Below are 24,246 nucleotides of genomic sequence, written 5' to 3'. Positions count from 1 at the left end.
TATGCTCCTGCGGGAATCAGTCTCTGAACACACCCAACACAAGATGGCCTTAGCCTGTGATTTCCTGAAATGTATAGAGATCAAGTGGATCCACCCTCCAGGTGAGAAGGGACTACAGGAAGGACCCCATTAGTCTGAGAGGAGGCTGAAGCTACTAGATGAATCAGTCTTCAAGAAGATGGCTGATTTCCCATCATCCCTTCCTTCTAAACCAGTTTTTCATCCTCTTGTAATAAATCTGATTTTTCCATTTGCCGGTCATCCTCTGCCGTGGCTGCCTCTTCCTCTTTCTCTGGCTTCCTGACTGGGGTAGGAGGATCTCCAGGGATGGTCCCCAGGACTTTGGTGCTATGCTCCTGAGCTTTGGCCCTGAGGGCAGCAATGCTGTTCTCTCTGAGTTCCTCCTGGGAAATGGTGGTTTTGGAATCTGGCCCCCTTTCTTCCTTGTCACTCTTGTCAAGCTTGGGCAGGGCCTGGCGTTCCATCTCCGGCTTCCTTCCTGCCTCAGCCGCTGCCTCCAGAGACTTTTTGTGCATCCCTAAAAAGAATTGTTGGTATTCGGGTTTAGAAAAGCGCCTGGGCATGGGAAAGCCATCTTGAACTGAAAACAGTAAAGATAAAGAAAGGCCAGAATTAAGGAAAAGCAGAAAGCCTTGCTTCAAACAGCAGTCACACAGAGAGCCCAATGAAGGGGCCCTGCATGAGGAAGACCTCCAGCTAATTCTCTGACAGAAACAGCCAGGCTTGAGGAGAAACTTACACCAGTGTTCCACCTACATATATTTATCTTTGTGTCTGAACCCTGAGGTCAAATCTGCATATTTTAGATTGGAGGAGGAAGAAACATCCTGTGTGGGAATGAACTGTCCTTAAATAGCGCAAAAAGCGGGGTTACAAAAGGAATCTATGTTTATAAAAAAACACAAAGATTTCTAAGGTAGCAAAATGACAAAACCTGTTATCCCTGCAGTTTAATGGACTAGGGCAGAGGAAAGTAAAGAGACAGCACTCCCTAATCCCATTAGGCTGCAGAGTTTCACCGAATACAGAAGTGAATCTGTATGTGAAACAAAGCTTGATGAGGGAAATGCTAACACTTACAGGCTGCTTTCCTTTCCCTAACGTATACCATCCACCCCGTCCTTTCAATTCTCACTTTCTTGTAGACTGAAGAATGAAGCAGCACATTTATAAGAAGCCAGGTGTTAAATTTGAAGAAATTAGTCTTGAAAAACAGAAAAGAAAAGCTAAGGAAGAAACAGGAGTGCATGAGAAAATCAGCTACTATATTTAAATAGCTTTAAAATATCAGGCAAATTTGTCATAGTTAAGTTACTTGCATATACGATTTGTTTACAGCTGAGCCTCCACAGTTCTTGGCACACAGGAGGAAGGGGAGAAGGGAAAAAGGCTTCTTTATGCACAATTAACACTGTTGAGAATGGACTTTTCATCTGACTACCATCTAACTCAGAGCTCTTCAAACCTGGCAGCTTTAAGACTTGTGGACTTCAACTCCCAGAATTCTCCAGCCAGCTATCCTATGCTTTGAAGACCTCTCATCTAACTGATCAGATTGCACTCCAGGCATCAATCTGCCATGCTAGGATGCTCCTGAAAGGAAGGCCTAAGAGTGGAGGTGAAAAGAAATTTATCCTTTGGTCTCCTCTAAAATAATACCAAGGCTGACCAAGAATTTTGGAATTTATGAATGCAATTGTTTTCAAGATTTGTTTGTAAACTTCCAGAGACATCAAAAAGAATGCTGGACAAGGAAGATTCTTGGTCTGATCCAGCAGAGGTCGTCTTACACTGGTAGTCCTCAATTTATGACTGGGACCAGAATTTCCATTGCTAAGCAAGGCAGTTGTTAAATGAGTCACATCAATTTTACAACCTTTTTTGTCAAAGTTGATAAGCAAATCACTGCAGTTGTTAAGTGAATCACACACTTGTTAAGCAAATCCAGGTTCCCCCATTGACTTCATTTGTTGGCAGCCAGCTAGGAAGATTGGAAATGGCAATTGCATGAACCCAGGATGCTGAAACCATCGTAAATACATGCTGGTTGTGAAGCACCCAAATTTTGATCATTTGACTGTGGGGACATATAGTCATAAGTGCAAGGACCAGTCATAAGTCTCTTTTTACAGTGCTGTGGTAAATTTGAATAATTTACCTAAATGAATGGGGGTAAATCAAGGTCAATTTATATGCATAAATCTACCCAAACCCTTAAATATATTTCTTATACCATGAATCGTGATTACTATTTTCTGAATTAGAAAGCTTCTAAAAACCTTTAAAGGATCTCCAAATGTTTTGCTCAAAGTTATCAAAAGTTTATCAAAGTTATCAAAAGCCAGCATGAACATCTGGCAGGGGATTCTCACCATAATAACAGTTTACCATGTGGTAAACTGCTGAGAAAATATGAAGAATGTTTTTAGCAAAGACATTGTGGGAGCATTATATAAAACACAGACTATTAGCATTAGACATAAAGGTTTTATATTCCATAAAGTTTAATAAAACCTTCCATTAAAAAGTGTTACTGGTAGCCATACATGCTGATCTGTGCAACCTCTAGATTCAGTAGAGAGGCCATAGTTGAGCTTTATGTCTATAAGTAATCCATGTTCAGATATTTCTTTCCTATCCTACCTATTTTACACAATAAAAGCTTTCTGAACAGATCTTCCAGGTGTGTTAGCCTAAAGACCCATTATCTACCTTCTACCATGGCTAGTAATCCAAATCACATAGAGGGCACAGTACCAGGAAATGCTACTTTAATTCCCTTCCACTCTGTCAGAACCCTGCCAGGGACTCTGGCTATAACAAAATATAGATCTGTTCTCAAGACTGAACTCTTACCCAACAGCCAAGGAGCACAGGATTCCATTATGCCATCCTTGGCTGATTTCAGTATGGATTCTGGCAGTGGGATGGAGTGACGAACCATTGCACCATACAGGCCATATTCTGCCATTACACTGCTCCTTCCCCAGCATTTTTCTCTCTTTCGCCATTTGGCCCGTCGGTTCTGAAACCAAACCTGCAATAAAAAAGATTGTTTAATAAGGAAAGTATAATTTTTATTTGTCATATGATTGCTGAACCCTAATGAGTCCAATTTAAATAGATGAATACGTAAAACAGAATAAAAGGCACTGACTAGCCCAGTGAAGGGTTGTTTGTATTTTAAAACTAGTATGCCTAAAGATGATCCAAGACTATTTCATTCTTTGACTGGGAATGAGATGAAACCACTTGGCCTGATTGAGAATGGTACCAGTACACAAAACTGTTTTTTTTTCTGAGCCCAGAACATTCCATTTATCCTTCCTTCCTTCCTTCCTTCCTCCCTCCCTCCCTCCCTTCCTGTAATAACTTCCCAGTCAGACATATGGCAGAATTTTTCACTCTCCCTGCCACCACCAAATACAGCTAGATATTTTAATAGCTTTTATTTTCATTACATTTACTTGCAAACTGACTCGCCAAAATCTGTTTTGACTGAACAAGGTAAAAGCTGCATATGGGGCCATGGTATTTTGATGGGAAGATAGACACAATTAACTGAAGCATGGTTTGCTCGACTCAATTTGCAGAATACTTTGGATGAGAAAGTAAAATGTAACAGCTGAGTTCACAATACTCTAATATAAAATACAGATGGTTAATTCAGGATCAAGCAAACATAATTTCATTGTTTTCCGTAACTCATTGCCATTCACATACCCTAACTAGCACAGCCTCGTAGTTTCTTGCATATTGCCAAAATCTGCTTTTTTTGCAAAATTAGGCAAAAGAATTCCATTGGACAAATAACTTCCCCTTAATATCCCTTTGTTCTGCTCAAAAGGGTAATGCCAAGATTATAATGACCCAGAATGTGAATTCTCTGTCCTGGTTCATACTGAATTGTTTCATGTTTAAATTATATATGGACACTCCCACAATGGAACTGAATGTGATTTGCAAATTCCAATGGACTCTTAGTGCAATTTCAGACTTCACTTCAAACAAGGTCTAAGTAAAACTGTGCATACTTTTCCAACTGAACAGTGTGATAATACAGAGTCAGATAGCTCAGTGCAGGACTATAATTAATTCTCATTATGTCTTTTGGGCAAGTGGCCTGGATTTTTGCCTCTATTTAACGGAGGTCAAAAAGAGAGAGAGGAAAAACGAGGAGTGCTCGGACTATATAGGGAACGCAAGAAAAACTTCTAGAGGCCACCAGGCGATGGAGAGAGATGGGGTACAATATCGACTGCTTTTTAACCCTCTTGGGTAGCGCAAACACATCCCGTTGGCGGCATCAAGGCTTCCACCATTTCGGCCGCGAGCCTAGCAGAAATCTATTAAAGCCTGGAGTGGGGGGGGGGGGCGCACTTGCTCTTCCCTCGCCTTTTTCCCGCTTCGGAGAGAAGCCTCAGCTTTTGAGATGAAAAATTGCTCGCGGTCTATTCAGGAGGAGGTAAAGGAAGAGTCAGCTCCAGGGGCAGCCCAGGCCTGATTGAAAAATAAGTTAATTTCAGTTTGAATCGATGGGCCTCAGGCACTGAAATACCACGGGAAATTAAAGCGGCTGCTCCCTGGGGATCGGCGCCATTGACCCGCGCTAATTAATGCCGTGGTGGTAGTGAAGTTCTCGCTCGATTCTCCACGAGACAGTCACCCCTCCCTTCCGCGGCAAGTATAGCCCCACACCGCAGCCACCAGCTTTTTCTCATTTAACTAATTAAGCTAGAAAATTGGGTGTTAATTTGTTTAGGGGTGGGTTTTTTTAAGCCCCCCCCCTCCTGTTCTTTCCCTCCCTTTCCTCTCTCTCTCTCCCTCCTTTCCAGGGAAGCCACGCGCCGTCCCCGGCGGAATGGAAATGAATGGTGGGGGCTCGCTGGCAGATGGATGCTCGGGGGGTCACTCAGCAATCTTCTCCGACTTGATTGCTTGATTAGGTCGTTAGCACATTAAAAAAAAAATTGCTCTCCGTCTGGCGCTGTCCTGATGAGTGGGCCGAGGCGGGAATCGCCTGGGTAATTTATCTTTTTATACAGCAAAGAATTTGATTTCAATCTGCAGATATATCGAAGCGCCTTTGACACCTGTTTAACATTACAGCGCTGACAGCTTAACCCTGTGATGACTCCGCTGGGCGGCAGCAGAATCAGGCAGGGTGGAGCAGGAGGAGTCCCCGAAAAAGGGAGATGGTACCTGAAGGAAACTTCAAATTCTTGTAAGAGAGATTTTGGGTGGAACCCCGCAGAGAAAGAAACATAGCCCTCCCCATTGAAAGCCCCCTGAGATTAACAAAATACATAATTATACATACACATTTTATTGAATTCCACTGCCGATTGGATATTAAAATAAGGTTGCAAAACTAATTATGCTTACATAAAAGTTACAGGTAACACAGATCAAAATCCCTTTGTGACTTTTTTCTTTTGGGTATTTTTTTTGTCATCATTATCATACATGCTCATTTTTGGTGTTAAGTGAATTTTGTTGTATGGGTATACTGTGTATACACATACAATGACAAGTTATTATTTAAACCCGTTTTTCCTTTGTTACAGCAATAAGTATATGAAAAGTTTATGCATTTGCGTTAAATAAGGATAAGACGGATATTTACAATACTAATCATGATCAATTTGATATTAATTTCTTATTTCTAAATAAGCATTAATTCTTACTCCTAAATAAGCATTCTTATAAATCCAGTATTAAAAATGTATTGAATTGCATAAGTAATCTGCGTTCAATTAGAACCAAAATATTTTAAAATTGTCAAAGTAGCAAAGGACTGTGAATGATTTGTAGAAATTAATGTTCTCACTTTAAGTATTGTGAACGATTTTGAACTCATGTAAAAAAGGTAGTATAAACTTTAAGCTAAGCTAAAGCTGATTAGGCTTTCTTAATAGGTATAATAACAGGTAATATCACAGGTAATAATAACAATTTTCAAAAGAGCTTGAGTAGGGTAATATCTAGTTCAATGAGGCTTGGAAACACTGAGAAATAATTGTTGTGCATATACAGGTAGTCCTCGATTTACAACAGTTCATTTAGTGATTGTTCGAAGTTACGACAGCACTGAAAAAAGCGACATGACATTTTTCCCACTTAGGACCGTTCTACCATCCCCATGGTCTCGTGATTTACATTTGGATCCTTGACAACTGATTCACAATTATGACAGTTGCAGTGTCCCAGAGTAATGTGATTCCCTTTTGTGACCTTCTGACAAGCAAAGTCAATGGGGAAACCAGATTCCCTTAACAACCCTGTTTCTAATTTAACAACTGCAGTGATTCATTTAAGACACGTGGCAAGAGAAGTCATAAAATGGGGCAAAACTACTTAACAGATTTTTTGCTTAAGAACAAAATTTTTGGGCTCAATTATGGTTGTAAATTGAGGATCACCTGTATTGTAGGGAAAAAAGCATATATAACTAAAATGTCCTGTCTTTCAAACTGCCTTCCGATCTCAAAAGAAAATTCTCTTCTGGTCTACCCATCTCATTCATATACACAGCAAAAATAGGAACAATCATTGAGCAAGTGGTAATTTACTACTCTTGTTTATGTGTAATCATACTGTGATAATAAGACAATCGTGAATTAAGTAGGGAGGAACAGTCTATTATGCACCTCTGCATTTAACCAGAAAACTAAGATTTAAGGATACAATTTACCATATGGCTTAACAAACTATAGAGCTGAGGTGGCACAGTGGTTAGAGTGCAGTACTGCAGCTACTTCAGCTGACTGCTAATTCAGCAGATCAGCGGATCAAATCTCACCGGCTCAAGGTTGACTCAGCCTTCCATCCTTCCGAGGTGGGTAAAATGAGGATTCAGATTGTTGGGGGCAATATGCTATTTAGTATACTGTCTTTGGTGTAAGCTGCCCAGAGTCCTCAGAGAGTGGGCGGCATAGAAATATGAATAATAATAATAAATGAAATAAATATTACAGATGAACAGTTTATGAAGAAATTAAATGCAACTGTAGTAAATTTCATTTGATATATTTTTATGCATCTCAGGTACACTGAAATAAATCTGAATATGTAAGCAGGCTCATATGCATGTAGTTAATGTACACAAGCACACATGAATTTGTGTTTGTATCGACATTATTCCATATAATGATATGTGTATTTAAATGGATTTTTAATATAACCAAAAATGCCAATCTAAATATATTTGTTGCATGAACCTATGTTGAATGTTTGTGTGTTCTCGTCTGAATGTAGGACGAATTATTATGAATGTTATGCCTGTAGAATAGCTACCAGAAGATGCATGTTTAAAAATAAAGTTGGTATTCTAATTAATAAAAATGTTATAAGAGCATTACAAAACAGTTCATATAAAAATACTTCCTCATCTGAAAACGTCTGAACAGAAATCTTCACTCAGCCCTCCCCGATCAGACTTGCATATAGTATATTTCTTCTTCTTGTCTTCGTCTTGTCCGCTAGATGGCTCCATGCAATGAGATTTTACATTATCCAGTACTATATGTTTTCTTTCCTGTTCCATCAGTGTACAAATTCAAACATGAGAAGTGCTCTGTATTAAGGGATAAATTCCACATCGATGGAATGAATCAGGTACAGTTTCCTGCTTATTCCAGAGCAAAAGGTATTGATTCCAGAGCTTGTCAGAATGATGGAATGTTTCTCCAAATTCCAAGCATTTGCCATGTCCTTTAAAAATATTTAGAAGAGCTTCTTCTGACAGCCATTATTTATAAATCTAGCCTTATTTTTATGACCCCAAAACTTGAATATCTACAATGTTAACTGTAGGTCTTATTTATGAACAGAGATTCAATGGGAATGATTACACATTAGTAGGCTATGTTGCATATTTAGAATTAAAGTACAGAAAATGTCACTGCGCTCCTGGGAATAGGAATTATTCTAGGGTACTGACTTGCTCAGCACAGGAAGCAAACATTTATATACTGTATACATATGGATTTTATATCTGTTGCATGATTAATAAGTTGTGACAGATTGCAATGTATGAAAAGGAAATTAAAATTTTAATACTAAAGTCAGCATATTCAGATATGCATACATATAGCATGCGGATAGACATCCCTCCAAAAATTATTTAAAGTAACATGAATATAACTGGTATGATGTCTGGTTTAAAATCAGTAAGCAGCAGAAACTAAATATATTGCTTTTTTAAAAAAACCCAGCAAGTAAGCAAGTCTATAGAAGGATGAACATCTGTTGCGAGAAAACTGATCTGCTTCTGTTGAATTAGGGTTAAATAATACTTATATACTGTTTAAAAAGTGATGCCTTTTTGCTACTTTCTTGAACAATTTTTTTTAAAAAACCCTTTAAACCTTTTTATCTTTTTTTTTAAAAAAACACTGCACTATTTTAAAATTTGTGGTACTGTTTGTCAATGCAAATAATGTCCAATGTAATAAATATGTGTGGTTAATATCTCCTTCCAAAATTAAGCCAACCAAATCTACCAAACTCTCCTTCAAACTGGAGGGCCTGGTAAGACACTTTAGGAATAGAGCTAATCTAGAGAAAATGCTATATGAAGCATTATTTACAAATCCTTTGTTACCTCAAACAATATCAGAAATTCATTCATCGCAGCAATACAGTTTACCACTCTGCTATAATCAAAAATACAAGATATCTCTTTTAACTTGTAAGAAAAAGATATTACACACACATTAACCCTCACTTTGCTTACTTCTGAAATTTAAACAGACATTTAATTCTATAAACACAAGTGGAGGGTATTCCTGGATGAAGTGAAGACTGCAAGTAGCATTTTTCTGTTAGGTTTATTTAGTATGTGGTTGGAGGTACACCATCTTACATTTTTTCAGGTTATAATGCTAAATGCTTTTTATGTGTTCTGCACATAAACAGATCTTACTCCAAGGTTAATATATATTCTACTGCAGCTTCCTGTTTCTGCTTTTCACTGACTGGCCTTTATTTTGGAATAATTTATTCTGCTATACTGTATGCCAGATTCTAAGGTGATGTGTTTTGTGTGTTCTTTTAGTAACTTGCTTTTTTACATTTGATACAATTTTATTTTGATTCTATGTTTAATATTATATTTGTTATTCTGTTCTATATTGTTTCTAGCTCGCTTACTTTAGATTAGTTTTACAGTGTTTATAAAGAGATTTAAGATTTCTTAAATAAATGGTCCAATTTTTAAAAAAGGATTAACTGCAGCTTTCTTGGCTTATAAATAGAAGATTACATTCAGCATCCTTGGAACATTTCAGCAGAAAACTTAAAATGATACACTTAATAGGACTTTGACATGTGTTTACTTAATTTGTCCACCAGAGGACGAAATTGCTATCCAGTGATCTCAGATCCACCACCAGAGGGCCAAACTGATATCCAAATGTTCTCAGATTCTTCTTTACCATATAATAAAATCCATAGATTTTTGGGAGTTTGAGTATTCAGTTAATGCATTACTCTTCCTTCATTACACAGTATATACTTTTCCTTTGCATATATAAATTAGAAAAGCCCAAGTGCTTTCTAGTAGTTCCCTCAATAAGTTTTAGAGATCAGTAGTAGACAGCAACAGCAAAAGAAAAGTAAAACACTGTGTTATGTAATACCAGACTAATTATCCATTTAGCTCATATTGTTTACTTAAGGATGGAGTAGGAAAACTTTTTTCTTGAGGTTCTGACATGTTCTAATCGCTTTACATTTATTTTTGAAACTTACCTCTTCCTTTTCTGTATTGAAATCTACATAAGGTCTCTTATTCCAACAAGTTCCTATAAGCCCTATCCAATAAATAACAGAGAATAACAGAGTAACAGAGTTTCTAGTCCAACCTCCTGCTTGAGCAGAAAATATTAAACCATTTCAGACAAATGGTTGTCTAGTATCTTCTTAAAAATATAAAATCACTGTCCCTTTCCACTAGTCTGAACACCATTAGATCTTTTGTACGCATGTAGTCTTCAACTTATGACAACAAACGAACCCAGAATTTCAGTCATAAGTTATTGCAGTCGCAAGTCAAGGGACCACATGCCCAGATTCAATTTTATTATTGTTTTTACAACTAACATAGTCACCATGGTTATTAAACAAATCACATGGTTGTTAACTGCATCATATGGTCATTAAGTGAATCCAGCATATTAAATGGGCAGAGTTTTTTGCCATTTTCTACTTAAAAAATTGTGGTCCCATGACTGCAGGATGCTGCAGCCAATCATAAATTCAAGCCAGTTGCCAAGTGCCAAAATGTAATCACGTGACTGCACAAGGAGGGGTGGTAATTGTAATTTACAGGACAGGTCATAAGTAGCTTTTTTGAAATATGTTCTAACTTCCAAACAATGGTTAAGCAACCAGTCATTAAACAAGGACTAATTGTAATAAATACGTCAGATCTTTTCCTCGCTTTACAAGAACTTCTGTGTATTTATTTATATGTGCTAGAACCAAAAGAGCTTCTCATCCATCTACACAAGATGAATGGATAAAACAGGTCATAAAAGGTAATAGTGCAAATACTCCACTGCCAAAGGAGTGTATAAGTGTATATAAGGGGCATGCATAAGTGCACCAGCGTGCCTACCGTCCCTGTCCTAATATTTCTTTTTACTTACTCTTTTTTCATGTATTCAAATTATGTTTATACTTTTACCTGTTATCTTATATATGCTTGACAAATAAACTTATGATTATGAAATGTGTTGATGAGCACCCTTAAACAACTGCATTCTGAGTCAGTTGGATCTTCCTGGTGGACTTCACAGGCATCCTCACATACTGAGTATTGTGTATCAGTACCTTAAATGAGAGGTGATGAAGATCACCTGAGCTACCACAGCAAACCCCTCATGCTTCAAGTAAGGCCACAACCAGTGCACAAGCTGAAGCTTGGACAAAGAATCCTTGACCATAGCCCTTACGTGCCCATCCAGGAGAACTGCCCAAGTCATGGAAGCTATTCCTTCACGGGTGGTCAAAAGGCAAGGAACCTTGAATGGGCAAACAGCACCTTCATCTTTTTTGCTTCAACCATTTTATTGCAAGACTTTGCCCTACTTGTCAGAACAGAGTCCATCCATTAGGAGCAAAGATTCAAATCTGAGCAATGTTATGGGCAAAATACCCTGTGAAACAGTCACTGCACCCAGGCAGGAGTTTTAAAATGGAGTTGGACACTCCCAGACAGTCACCTAAGCAATAAAGGAGTAGAAGTAGAAGTACTTCCATTATGGTATGGGATTGAGCTTGAGTTTGTAACTGCTCAGTCAAGTTTGCTTTTCTTCTTCCACCAGCACTCAAGGCATCTCTTCTATCATTTCAATTCCTGTGGATTCTTGGTAAATAAAGGTGCCAATTACAATCAGTGAAAGAGGAGCATGTGTTCATCCTGGAGTCCATAAACCCTCTGCTTGAACCATCTTCCAAAGTATAGAAGTTGAATAACTTCAGCACCTGTGAGGTTACACTGGCAGAGAAACCGTCAAGTAGCAGAGTAACTGATACGTATGCTGGATTTCCAGCTTGTCTCTTAGGCTCAACTTAATATTTTCCTTTTGTATTCTGATTCTTCTGAAACAAAGTCTTTTTATAATTTTATAATTATAATTTCCTCTTATAGCAGTTGTAGCACCTAGTTTAAAACTCTTATGATTAGACAGCTGGTCTTTCTCTTATGATTTGATCTTTTTATCTTCAGTATATGGTCTGAATGTATATATGTATACAAATATGTACATTTTACTAAATTAATATACCCTTCCTACTATTAAAAAGACCCCAGCTATTTGTTTAGACTGAATCATTTTAGGCCAGATTTCATTTATTTTTTTCTGGAAATTATATTGTAATGGTAAAACTGATGATTGAATTTTAATTCAATAGGTCTAGTTTTGCCTAATATGTTGTCAAATATACACAAGCACACACATTGCAGAAACTATGCTAATTAAAATTAACATCTCAGCACATTGGGAGAGTTAGGGCAACAAGCTATTACTGGATTTCTATAGAAGCAACCTACTTATTCAGAATTATTTTGTCAATAAAAGGTATCTAGTTATTTTCATTTCTCATTTAAGAAAACACATGAGTTTAAATGAGACATTTTTCAGATGTGTGGTTTCGAAACCTTCCCATCTGCTCAGATTTGGACTTGTTTAGGAAATATGGAATTTGGAGTGTTATTTCAGAGATCTGAAAAAGTTGTATAAACCAGGAAATACATTGTGTCTCCCTATTCATATGCTGTATCACAGTTATTTGCAATATTTACTGTGCTATCATTTTCTATGACACTATAAAAAGATATGAAGTTAAATGTGTATAGGAAAAGAAGCACATGGTCTGCATGGCTGATCACAAAACAGATAGCTGCTCTTATTCCTGTTGCTTTGCAGAAGCAGAGGGAAATTAGTATTAGTACAGCATTAGGCACTGTGGTTTAAATCTTTCTTCCCAGTGATGTATCTAATTCCAAACCTAAATCTTTTCTGCCAGTGATGTATCTAATTATAAACCTAAAATTTTAATTGAAACTAGTATATCCAAAATTCACTTGTTGCAATTCTAGTTAACATTTGACATAAAAAATTTTTTACAGACATTCATTTATTAAAAATATCACCAAAATATTAGATAAATTGTAATATACTTCTTTCTTTTTTTTTAAGATGCATTGGTAATGTTGGTGCCTTGCTTTCATAATGAATGAAACCTGAATGAGAAACACTAAAGTTTGATATCAAGCCTAGAATAATGGAAGAAATTACCTAACAAAGGAAGAAGTAAGTTTAGGTGTAAAACTTTAAAATATGCTTCACTTTCTAACATGAAGATGGATATATTGTTAAGCAAGTCAGATGAATACAAGCAGTATCCTGAAGAATAATAGATGAAAGAAAATACATATTTGAGGAAAACAGGTTAGAGTAAGTGAAAAAAAATAACAGTGAAGAACAAATACATCCAATTGTAAAAGTCCAAGTACTTTTCCTAAAGTTAAATATGTATCTCTTCTTGATATAGTACTGCAATGAAATCAGAATACTTGGATTAGTGGATAAAGAGATCCATCATAGTGCCCAAAGCCAATCAGGTCATTTCAGCAAAAGTAGAAAATCCCCCAGATATTATGTTTTACCTCAGCCTTAAAATATAATATGAATAATTTAAAAACTAATAATTTGCACTCCTGCCTAACAATCTAACATTCCTGTGTGAACTCTAAAGATTGGATTACATTTGCTCCTTAGGCAATCAAAACATACATGAACTGGATTGAGGGGGAAATCTGGATTGAGGACGTCTGCCATCTCTTTTGCCAATTATTATCCACCCGTTTTTCTGAATCAGTAATACGTTGTCTTCCTTGGTATGACAAGCATTAGTAAAACCTGATTTACATTTACATTTAATTCCCTAAACTGATTCTCCGTCTAAAGAAATTTCTTTGAAGAAATTTCACAAAAAAACATTGCCCTGACTAAAATCCAAGAGGTTTTGTTCATTCTAATTTCTGAAGTAATATTGCATCCATAACACTATCAACCATAATACTGCAAAATTAAAAAAATACAGTATGAAATTAAATATCACTGTCAATTAAAATATCTCAGAAATAGTAAAGAAAATATACATAGGATCTGGCATCCACATTCTCCAGATTTTATTGGACTCATTAAAAATAATCTCACCTGATAAAAGAGCTCAGACAGGTCTTCCTTGAGAGGAAGGTCCTAGAAAAATCACTATTAGGGAGACCTAATTATGTATCCTGTGATACAAGACTGTTTGTTCAGGACTGAGATTGTTAAATTAGTGTCTAAGGAAGGACTTTATACTTACCTAAAGCATATTGGGGCTAAAAATACTAGAAAGCTAGCTCAGATAAAAATGTATTTTTCTCCAGCACTGCAACTTAACAATTGAGAATTGGGTAAAAGTAATTTCCTCCCAGTAATTTACAACGTTAGCACAAAATAAAGCATTAACTGGAAAGCCTCTCAGAAGCCAATACAAATGTTCAGGGATTACTACTTATCTTCTGGATCACAGTCCCCATAGTTGTAAATCTACAATCTTCACTGACAAAAACATGACCATAACAGACCTATGCCATGCTGCATGTTCCTGTGATTGGGCAAGCAACCTTGCTATGCACTACAGGCACAGCAACTGACACCATTCTCCCAAAATTCCAGATATGCCCATTGGCCAAAAATGTTAGAGTTCTAACAAATGAGTCATCGGGAATAACAAAAAACAGCAAGTGTTAATACCATATAAAATAATTGCTATGAGTTAAAAGAGCATGAAGTACAATCTGATTTCTGATATTAGAATCTCAACTAATATAAGCCAATATCAGTTCAATGATACCAATGAACTTCAAGGGTAGAATTCTTTCCTCCCCTTCCATTTTCCATTCTTGGTGTATTGCATTGCACACTTGATGTCTTGTTGCCAGGTAGATTGACAAATTGAAGGAAATTCAGTAAAGAGCAACCAAATGATTAAAGAGCTGGAGAAGGGATGATTTATTGTGCATAATTTAAGTAAACAGTTTTATAGCTTGGTTACACATTGAATTGGAGGATGCTATAAGAAGATGAGATCCCAAAATATAATGGGCAGAAGGATGGCAGAATATATGCAAATATATGAAGAATGCAATTGTAAAGAACAGGAAATTGTTGTAGTTTTCACATCATTATTCTAACAAAAAGGCCAATGCTATATTAATACTTAATGGGGGAAGCCCTCATGAAATAATGTCTAGATGTTTAAAATATAACTCTTAGTCTTGCTTAGCCATCTATCGTTCAGACTATATAAAGTATAGTTGTTCAGCTTTTTGGCTTGCCTGGGCCACCATGAATGAAAAGGAATTGTCTTGGGCTGCATATAAAATATATAATGTTGTTAATGTACTGTATATAAATAACAAACTTCCTTTATTTTTTATAAAAATCTATGGGGCTGTCCAGGGCCATGTTATTCATTTTTAAAATAATTTCTTGATGAAGTAATTCCTTTGCAAGGAACAAGGTAGAAGGAATCATGGGTCAATTACAGAGAATTGTTTTTTGAATGCAGAAGATCATAGGTTTATCTATATTTCAAGTCTTTTGATGCCTGAAAGCTTTATCTATTCCATTGCTATAACTGCATTGAAAGATGGAGTAAGATATGCTAACAAAATTATGTATTCTTACCTAAAATAAATAGGGCAGATCCATCCCATTATGCAACTCACTCCAAGACGTTCCAATAATATATCAACTTCATTTTATACAATCTTTATAATACTGTGTGATGTATTGCAATATTTATAGTTTAAATAGTTTAAATTGTTAGTTAAACAAAATAAGTATGGAAGTCAAGTGTTGAATGCCGTTAAGTGTTATAACATGATGACATCTAAACCCTGGTTCAAAATGTAATGGAGCTGAGCCTTTTTGTTCATCAACCATTATTTCATAAAGCAACTATACTGCTATATGAAAACTTTAATCTCTGGCTATACTAAGTTATTTGATGTTTGGCTGTTTATGAACACCTCTAAAACATACAAAGTCTGAATGAATTATTATTTCCATCATGAAGAATTAGGATAAATTCATATGTTATAACATTTATGTTAATTTTTTAACATATGTCTTTCCAGAGGAAATTAAGTAAATTTAGTAGTTTGGAAATAGTGACTTATTCTACTCTTCTATAAAACTTTATACAAAATTAATTAAAAATACAGTATTTAAAAGGGGGAATTTAGTGAAGATCCAAAGTATTAACCAATTATTTGCTCTTAAGGTCATTTTAGGTATGGTTTCCTATCACAGCCAAAGGTTCCCACTTCTCTTTGGTGTTTTTTCATATGTGGGCCTCGAAAAATTCTGAGTTCTTAGACTTCACTACATTACTTCCAATTCTACCAGCATTCTATTTCCAATGCAACTGGATGTATGAGCTCTGGATGTGAAAAGTGCCATCTATTTCGGTATCAACTTTTCTCAATGTCAAGACAGCTAACATTAAGGACCAGTCCCTATTCTCCATCTTATGAAGGCCTATTTTCCAAGCTGATCCAACTATTCTAAGTGTCACTACACCTTGAATATTCCTTAGTTTTCCTGATTGTTTATTACTCTCTTGATCCTGATTTATAACTATTTTGGACAACATGCCTACCTTCTATTCCATTTGGATTAAAAGTCTTGCAGTTACAGAACTTGTCATGCATCCTGAATCCTGATGAAGTCTTACAGAAAACTCATACTTATTTCAACATTTTGTTAATCTTCAGCATGCAAAAGCAATATATAAAATGTCTAACTAATAAAAGCTAGAACAATTATTGCAGGCTTAGGCACACAAGAAAGCACACCAATTCAGCATTACCTTTTGAGATTTGGGGTGAATCAGTTACAAGACAGTCCTTTAAAACAACCTTTCTAAATCTTGTACCTTCCAAATGTGTTGGATTATAATAATCCAGCAGCCCACATTATCAAATTCACTGGCATCAAATGGGAGAATTCATATCTTACAGAGTATATCACTCTCTTCAAAGAAAGCAAAGTATGTTTAAAAAAATAGTGAGTACTCATGACATGCAATGATTGAATTTCACAGCAATATGATTACCTGTATTCTATCTTCAGGAAGTTCTGTTTTCATAGCCAGCATTTCTCTTGCATAAACATCAGGATAATGAGCCTCATTGAATGCTTTTTCCAGTTCCTCCAGCTGGTAGGATGTGAAGATTGTCCTAAATAAAATTCAATGATGAAAAAAGTTAAAAGAAAAAAAAGCACCTTAAAAAACACAGCAGTGAAGGAAAAAATAAGAACAGGAATACATTATACAAAAGAGTTATTCTTAGGACAAAGAAGGCCAAGGAAAGTACATTGGGTCTTCCCATCCCAAAGGTGCTTTTTTCAAGAGGCAAATGGACTTTCTGGTTTTTCTTTGAAGACCTTTCACTTCTCATCCAAGAAGCTTCTTAAGAGCTGAAGAAGCTTCTTGGATGAGAAGTGAAAGGTCTTCAAAGAAAAACCAAGAAATTCCAGTTGCCTCTTGAAAAAGCACCTTTGGGACAACCATGACCTGGATGACAGAATCTCCATAGACATTGGGTCTTCCCATTCACTGTAGAGGAAAAACAGAAAAACTATTGAAGCAAATGAAGATTGCACTCTTTCCATAAAGTACATTAATATTAAAGTAAAGAGGGTAGCAAAACTGTAACTATTGTGGAAATAGAAATAGAATTATAGGGCTGAAAGAGATCTTGGAAGTCTTCTAGTCCAACCTCTTGCTCAAGGCAGGAGTCCTTATTCTATCCCAGACAAATGGCTGTCGTATCTTTCCTTCAAAACTTCCAGCAATGAAGCATCCACAACTCCAGGAAACAAGCTGATCCATTACTTAATTGTTTTCACTGTTAAGAAATTTCTCCTTAGTTCCAGGTTGGGTCTCCTTCTAACAAGATTCTATTTATTGCTTCTTGCCCTGCCCTGCCCTGCCCTCTAACAGGAATTAATCAAATGTTTCTATGAAAACAAAGACATTATTTTGTTTAAGAAGAGGAGAAATCTAAAATATCTGTCCAGCTTTTCCAGAAAAACTTGAGGGGGAGAGAGGAGAGATACATACATTTACCACTATCCTATCCTATACTACCTCTAATATTTCTGAATAGCTATCATTTATAGTGTGGGTTCCTTCATACCATCTCTACTTAGATACTCTTCTCTGGGATAGTAAATAGAATCTGGTTTTGCTCATGTACCCTGTGATCCTAAACATTCCAATGTGAAAGTTAGTGAGCTTGCACCCAAATAAATGTGTTTTAGTCTAAATTTAGAAATTAAATTTAGTACCTATATGTAATAGGTACAGTGTCACCAAATATAAAAGCTACTCCTATTGGTCTTTAGATTTATTCCTGATTAAGCCAGTTTTGTTTTGTTTTTCAAACAAAAATTTGGCACCTTGTTAAAAATAAGGGGCACAATTTAGTTCCAGGTACTATAGAATCAGTTGAATTAATAATAGGTATGGATTAAAAACAGTTCCAAATTAGAATTATCATCATTTCCTTCTGTGAAGTGGAGCATTAACATTCATTAAGAGTTCCATGGTGCTGCAACAAAACCTAACAAGAGGGTTCCATAAACTCCATCACTATGGCTCCTGTTAAGTAGTTTTAAATTCTGTGAAATGGAGAAATGTGGGGCTTTCCTTACCTGTAATGAGACACTGAACAACAGATTTTATGATAACATTCAAGTTTTCAAGAACAAAATCCATCTATTTATTTGTCTGCTTTTGCTGTTGCAAAATATTGTTCACATTAATGTTTTCAAAAGAAATTATTTTACCTCCAATCCTTAATTGGCAGAGTAGAGTAACCAATGTGTTACTGATGATGTAACATCATCCTTTATTATCTCCTTTCCTAACATTTGGAAACTCCAATCCTTCTCATTTTCTAATATTTTGTTTGTAAAGAATATACTCCAAACACTTTACAATGTAAGAACACTTATCTTCAGGAATTTAGCTTAGTTTCTCAGTCTGTGACTCTACCGGGTCAAAGCAACTAATTTCATAGTAAAGATATGCTTCTCCTAAATCTCAATAGCCTAAATTAGGCATTCTCCTCACGTTAGGCATAAAAAAAGCCCCTGGAATTGAAAAGAAATGGACGCACAACTCCAGAAGGGGATGAGAGATACCTGCAGAGGCGAAAATGTGTGGATTATGTTGTGCTCCAAATCTGAATAAACATCCTGACTAATTTCTGAAGCATAAAAATTCTCTGGTTATGAGATTAACCTTCCATGGAAGCCAGTGTTTTTCATCTCTATATAAAAGCTTGTGTCTGCATGTGTCTAAACACACATACAAGCATATAAGCAAATTGGAAAATAATATGAAATCAACCTTCCTAGAAGAAAAAAACTGCTTCAAAAAGAAAAAAAAATCAAAGCCAAGATTCTAAAGATTAAGCATTGATTTTTAAATATTTACATATTTCCCAAGAGCATTGTCTACATTTATCCGAATTACTTCTTAACATGCAAATATTAAACACTTCCATCAGCTTAATAATACTAACATTATGAGGGGCTGCTTCTGCCCTCTAATCTGTGTTCTTCTGTCTCCCAATCTCGTCTTGCTCTCCCAGAATGATCACCTATATAGATGGAGCAAGCTTCTGTAATGCTTCACTTGCCTTTCTCTCAAAACAAATTGCTTCGCTTATTGTGCATTATTTTAGGACCCAAGAGTGGTGGCAGGATTTTTATTTTTAAATTTGTCCACTCCTTTTGAGGGGAGATAGAATTCCTGTCAAAAAATACAGGCAAAATCCACCCTTTCAAAATGTAATCTTAAAATTTGTTTGTAACAGATTCTTTCAGATTCTATGTAAAAACAATACTACTAATAGCTAACCTCTCCTCTCTTGCTCGGGATATAGAGAGGTGTAATTCATCTCCACATTGCTACTACTTTTTGAACATTTCCTGAAGACAATGTCTTTTTTTAAAAAAAATTGCATTTTGCAAATTATGGAATTATTAACATGTTCAACACTAAAATCTTCAAATTTCTGAAACCATTCATTCTAGACTGAAATATAAAACCTGCAAGAATTCTAACACTGATCTACTACAGAGCAAGTACATCCCTGTATATTGGCCCAATTCATTTGAAAAGTTCCTGCCCTCATTTGTTCATATATCAATAAAACTGAGAATTATTTGTTGCAATTTCAATTGTTGTAATTCTCAAAGCAAATAAACCATTCTTTTTTTTTTTTCATTTTTCATTACAGCTAGCCTTGCACAGGGACATTTAACATAATACAGATATTCTGCTTGTTAGCAAAATTAATCTTCTCAAATCATATCCAGGTGGACTTGCTGCTGAATACACAAAACAGAACCAATATGCAATAGGGGTGCCCAACACTTGTTTTTGTTCTGTTGATTACTTTGGAGGGGAGGGGAGAGAGCAAAATGACAGGATCCTTCTTGGAGTCTGAGTCAGTAAGAAAGGACAGCAGACTTTTCTTTGGATGATTCCCCCAGCTTTACTGTAAAGTGGTGTGTTTTTCAGTCTCCAAACTATTTTTCTTTCTCCCATCTAGAATTCTCTAGATGGGTTGGGTTACAATTCTTGTCAGTTCAGACATTGTATTTTATTGCTAATCACAAAAAAAAAAAAAAAATCAGCATCCTTACCAAATGGGAAAGAGAAATTAAATTTATTTTACAGACAAAAGGAAATCTTGATAACTCAGTGATGCCCTTGCTGAGAAGCCAAGCACTTACAGAAAATTAAACCTGAATTAAAAGCTGATCTGGTTGGGTAAAGCAATAGTTTGATTTGTAAACTGCTCTAGCATACTAATTTCTTTGCTTTATTCTCAGCCCTCGATGGCTTTAGGGAAAGTAAAGTGTATGGGGAACCCTTTGGACAGCTCCCTCGAGCAGCTCTGAAAGAAAAGCGCTGGAGATCAGCGAGAAATATAGGAAGGTCCCCCTTTGAGATGTTTGGATTTGACGGTTCGACAAATAAAAATTAGGTGAACAATGCAAAGCTTGGCGTGGAGAAAATCTGGCCCCTAACGCAGCCTCTGTCTTCTTTGGAATTGTGCTTCAGAGTAAAACCTGAAGACCAAGGAGGGATCGTTCAGGATCCATTGACAGAGGCTGTGACGCTACTTGCTGGAACATCGCTCGATCATCGCTCTCCCGCCCTCCCCTCCCCAGAGCCCCCACCAGCACCGCCAAAGAGAAACTTGAACTTGAGGGGGATACGTGGTGGGCAAGGGAAATGGCCCGCCAGCAAAACCCCGCCAAGCGCACCGGGCCGGCGGCAAGTCCGGGACGGAGGAACGTGTCCTGCTGCTGTTGCCCCAAAGCGCAAATCCCGGCCTTGAAAACGAAGGCTGCCTTACCTGTGCCGTCTCTTCTTTCGCTTCTTACTCTGGTTTAAGGTCGATTTCGACATTTTTCTGTCCGTGGAGGAAACATCTTCGGAATCTGAAGACAGAAAGGCGGGAGCGATGGAGAGGGCTGCTTCTTTGGGGGGGTTGGGGGTGGGTTCCCCCTCCCCGCTCCGCGGAACACGTCAGGCTGTCACCCGCAGGCCTTGTCCGACCTTTCTCGGATCGGGGCTTTTGTGGGGAGGATTTCGTTTGATCGGATTTCGCTTCCTGAGGGCGCCCCGTAAACCCTTCCAGCCGGGAGACGCCTCGCTCTCTTCTAGCTACTTTCCCCACATCTTTTCTCCCTCCTGGGCCTGGGTTCTAGTTCTCTTTTTCAAATCAGACCGTTCTCCCACACTGAGATTTCGTTTGTCATTGGAATTTTAAAATATTGGAATTATTGTCATTGGCATTTTAAAATATCAAACAATCAAGACGGGAAAGCAAAAGTTATGTAGAAAAGGGAGAGCTTTTTACACTCCATAGGCAGGAACTAAATTTCTCAGGGAGCTTTTTATTCCTCTAATCTTCCTTGTATTTACAGGTGGGGAAAAGAAAACTCTGGACTTTGGAAAAAGGGAACAGAATAAAGCAGCTGGGCATTTTCTTGTTAGGATCCCTAATCTAATCATGCGCCTCTCTCTCTCTCCTGTTTAACTAGATTTCCCGGAACATTGTGTTATTTTTAATGCTTACCGTTACTGCATTTCTCTTTATATTACTTTGGTTTACATTTTAAGACATCAAATGATTCATGCTTATTGCCTTAGTGCCCATTAATATGCACGGGACTTTTAGGGTAATTCAAGCCGCACCGCGGCTGCATTTTTGTCCAGAAAAGGCCGAAGAGTACTTTGAGCGAGGTTTGGTTCCTACACCTCTATATCTCACCATTTTGTCTCTCGGTGTTATTAATTTTATTTCGATACACTGTGTGACTGCAAGGCGCTTAGCCGAAAATTGCTCACCTCTAACAAAATCGGGGAAGGTCTGGAAATGACAACGAGCTGGCTCAGAGATGCATCCCTTGCATCGGGGAGACTCTTAAACCCTGCCAGATAGGCTGGGGGGGGGGCGCAGCGATCGCCGTTTCGGGATCAGCTGCAACAGAGAGGTCTGTCTGGAGTGGTTCGCAGCACCTGGTCAAGGACAGAGATCTCACCTCCCGGGATAGCATTCCCAGCTGTCCCCCAGCTTCCTCCCGGGCCCAGGGCCCTCCTCCCCACTGCTCTGTTCCGCCACAAGAGCTCTACCTGAGCTGGCCGTCTGGCTGGTGTCTAGCTGCGCGGGGGCTCTGCCCAGCGGCTGCAGGTGTACGCTGGGCGGATCGGCCAATACCTCCAGGAAAGTGGGCTGCGCGTAGAAACCCGGGAGGCTGCCCGTGCTGAGCAAGCCCATGCCCATGCCGCCCACCCCGCCTGGGCTGAGGACGGAGCGGGCCGCCAGCAGGTGCCCGGCGGGTAAGGAGTCCAGGGCTGCGCGAGGTTGGGAAGGCGGCTCCTTGTTCAAGCCCAAGATTTCCTGAATGCCGAAGCCGGTGCAGCGTGGTGCTGTAGGGCCCGAGCTAGGCTTGGCCCCTGCGGCAGAGCCCCCCACTACACCCCCTGCCCCATTAGAACCGGAGGCCGGCATAGGAGGAGGCGCGCCTTCGGGGGGTTGGGGTTTGCCGGGCAGGCTGTGGGCCAGCGCGTCCCCCGCTTTGCCCGTCATGCTGTGACTGGTCCCTTGTGCCCGCTCCGGGGAATGCTCGGGAGCCCCCGCCTCAGGCCCGTTTTATACGCCCAGGCTGGTGCCCAAGCGGGATCAGAACCCAACAGCCAATCACAGAGGCCATCCGCGATTAGGAATTCCAAAAAGCGGGGGGGGAGGGGGAGGGAGACGGCAAGAGAGAGAGAGAGAGAGAGAGAAGGTGAAAAGAGAGGAGGCGGGAGAGGATGGTCGGCCTGGGGCGCGCCGGGTGCAGAAGCGCACGGAGGAGCCCAGCCCGAGCCTGGCACCAAAGAGCCTCCGCCACCAAGACCAGAAAGAAGCTCTGCGCGCCTCCCGATTGGTGACAGGTGTGGGAGCGCTTAAGGCCAGGTGACTCCGCGGGAGAGAAAAAGCGAAGGAAGGGGAGCACACACACCCCACCCCCTTCCGAAGGATCGCTCGGCCTGGCGTCGTTCCAGGCCGGGCCCTCGGGCGCCTCACCGATTAGCACCATCGCCGAGGGGACAGCGTGTAACTTGGATTGCTGGAAAGAGGCCCGGAGGCGGCAGAAAGCAGGAAGAGAAGCGGGGGGGGGGGAGGGGGACTCCCTTGGCTAAGCAAATGTGGGGGGGGGAGAAGTGGGGGGGCAAAGCAAGGGGCGCCTCCCCCCACCCGCCCTTCCTTCGGAGGGGAAGGCAAACGCTGCCTGGTCGGAAGGGCGCCCAGCCACCGAGGTGAATTTCCTTTCCATTCACCAATAAAATCGCCTCCCGCCGCTTCGAGGCTTATTCAAATGCCAGTCCTGGCTGACTTCTGACTTCTTAAAAACAGACCGGTGGAGGGCCAGGCGGGGCATTTGCCACTGTCAGGGAGATGCCCCTCTCCGCAGAGGGTGGCGGGCTTCTAGCTGTAAATTTCGCGGACAGCCCAACGAAACAACGAAGTTGTGTATGCTGCCGGTGGCATATTTTAAACGAACGGAGACTTTTAAAAAGAGAGACCGATCGAAGAGTGAACATTCAATCGTTTTGAAGATCGTTAAGAGCGACCGGGAGATTTTTTTTTTTTTTCCAAATCGTTTATGCAGTACTTCGAGCTTTGCTCTGAATGGGTGCCATCGGGTGAATTTTAGATTACAGTGATGGTTCAATCAGCATTTGGGCTGAATGAAAATGTAAAAACGATGTCAAAGAGCTATGAAAAGTTAATTTAGTCCACCTTCAAAAAAAAAAGGTAGTTGAATTCGTTTGCTGATTTGCCATAATTAGATTTTATCATGTAAATTCAATGCTGCCCTATTTATATATATACTTTTCAATAGGATAAGTGGGGGGGGGGAATTAAATTTGACCACTGGGCAAGTTTATTTTTCATAGCAAAATAAGAGGCTGAAGGAAATATATTAAATATATTAAAACGAATTATATATTTAATAGTGTTTACTTCAACCAAGTATAGAATAATTTTCAATAATTCTCAATAATCTTCATAATCAA

The 24,246-nt window shown here is 38.6% G+C and overlaps 1 protein-coding gene across 1 annotated transcript; it reads right to left on the bottom strand.

The window, feature by feature from the left end:
• Window positions 1–206: 206 nt before the first annotated feature.
• VSX2 (visual system homeobox 2) lies at window positions 207–22,771 on the bottom strand. Its single transcript, XM_070931404.1, has 6 exons — window positions 22,681–22,771; window positions 22,315–22,638; window positions 21,032–21,116; window positions 16,705–16,828; window positions 2,878–3,058; window positions 207–538 (listed from the first exon to the last, which is right to left on the bottom strand). Exons 1-6 carry the CDS (start codon window positions 22,769–22,771, stop codon window positions 207–209), a joined length of 1,137 nt encoding a protein of 378 aa, XP_070787505.1.
• Window positions 22,772–24,246: the final 1,475 nt, after the last annotated feature.

Source organism: Pituophis catenifer, unplaced genomic scaffold, assembly GCF_029215685.1.
Source record: "Pituophis catenifer annectens isolate HBS135680 unplaced genomic scaffold, rPitCat1.0.hap2 SCAF_1, whole genome shotgun sequence".
Classification (NCBI taxonomy): Eukaryota; Metazoa; Chordata; class Lepidosauria; order Squamata; family Colubridae; genus Pituophis; species Pituophis catenifer.
Note: the sequence above shows the minus strand (reverse complement) of the source record. Positions and strands in the feature narration are given on the sequence as shown.

Coding starts and splice junctions, on each gene's coding strand:
- VSX2 (XM_070931404.1), bottom strand. CDS start 22,771: ATGACGGGCAAAGCGGGGGACGCGCTGGCCCACAGCCTGCCCGGCAAA. Junction 22,639..22,680: donor TCCTCCTATGCCGGCCTCCG/GTTCTAATGGGG, acceptor GCTCTGCCGCAG/GGGCCAAGCCTAGCTCGGGC. Junction 16,829..21,031: donor CGAAAGAAGAGACGGCACAG/GTAAGGCAGCCT, acceptor AATTTTATTTAG/GACAATCTTCACATCCTACC.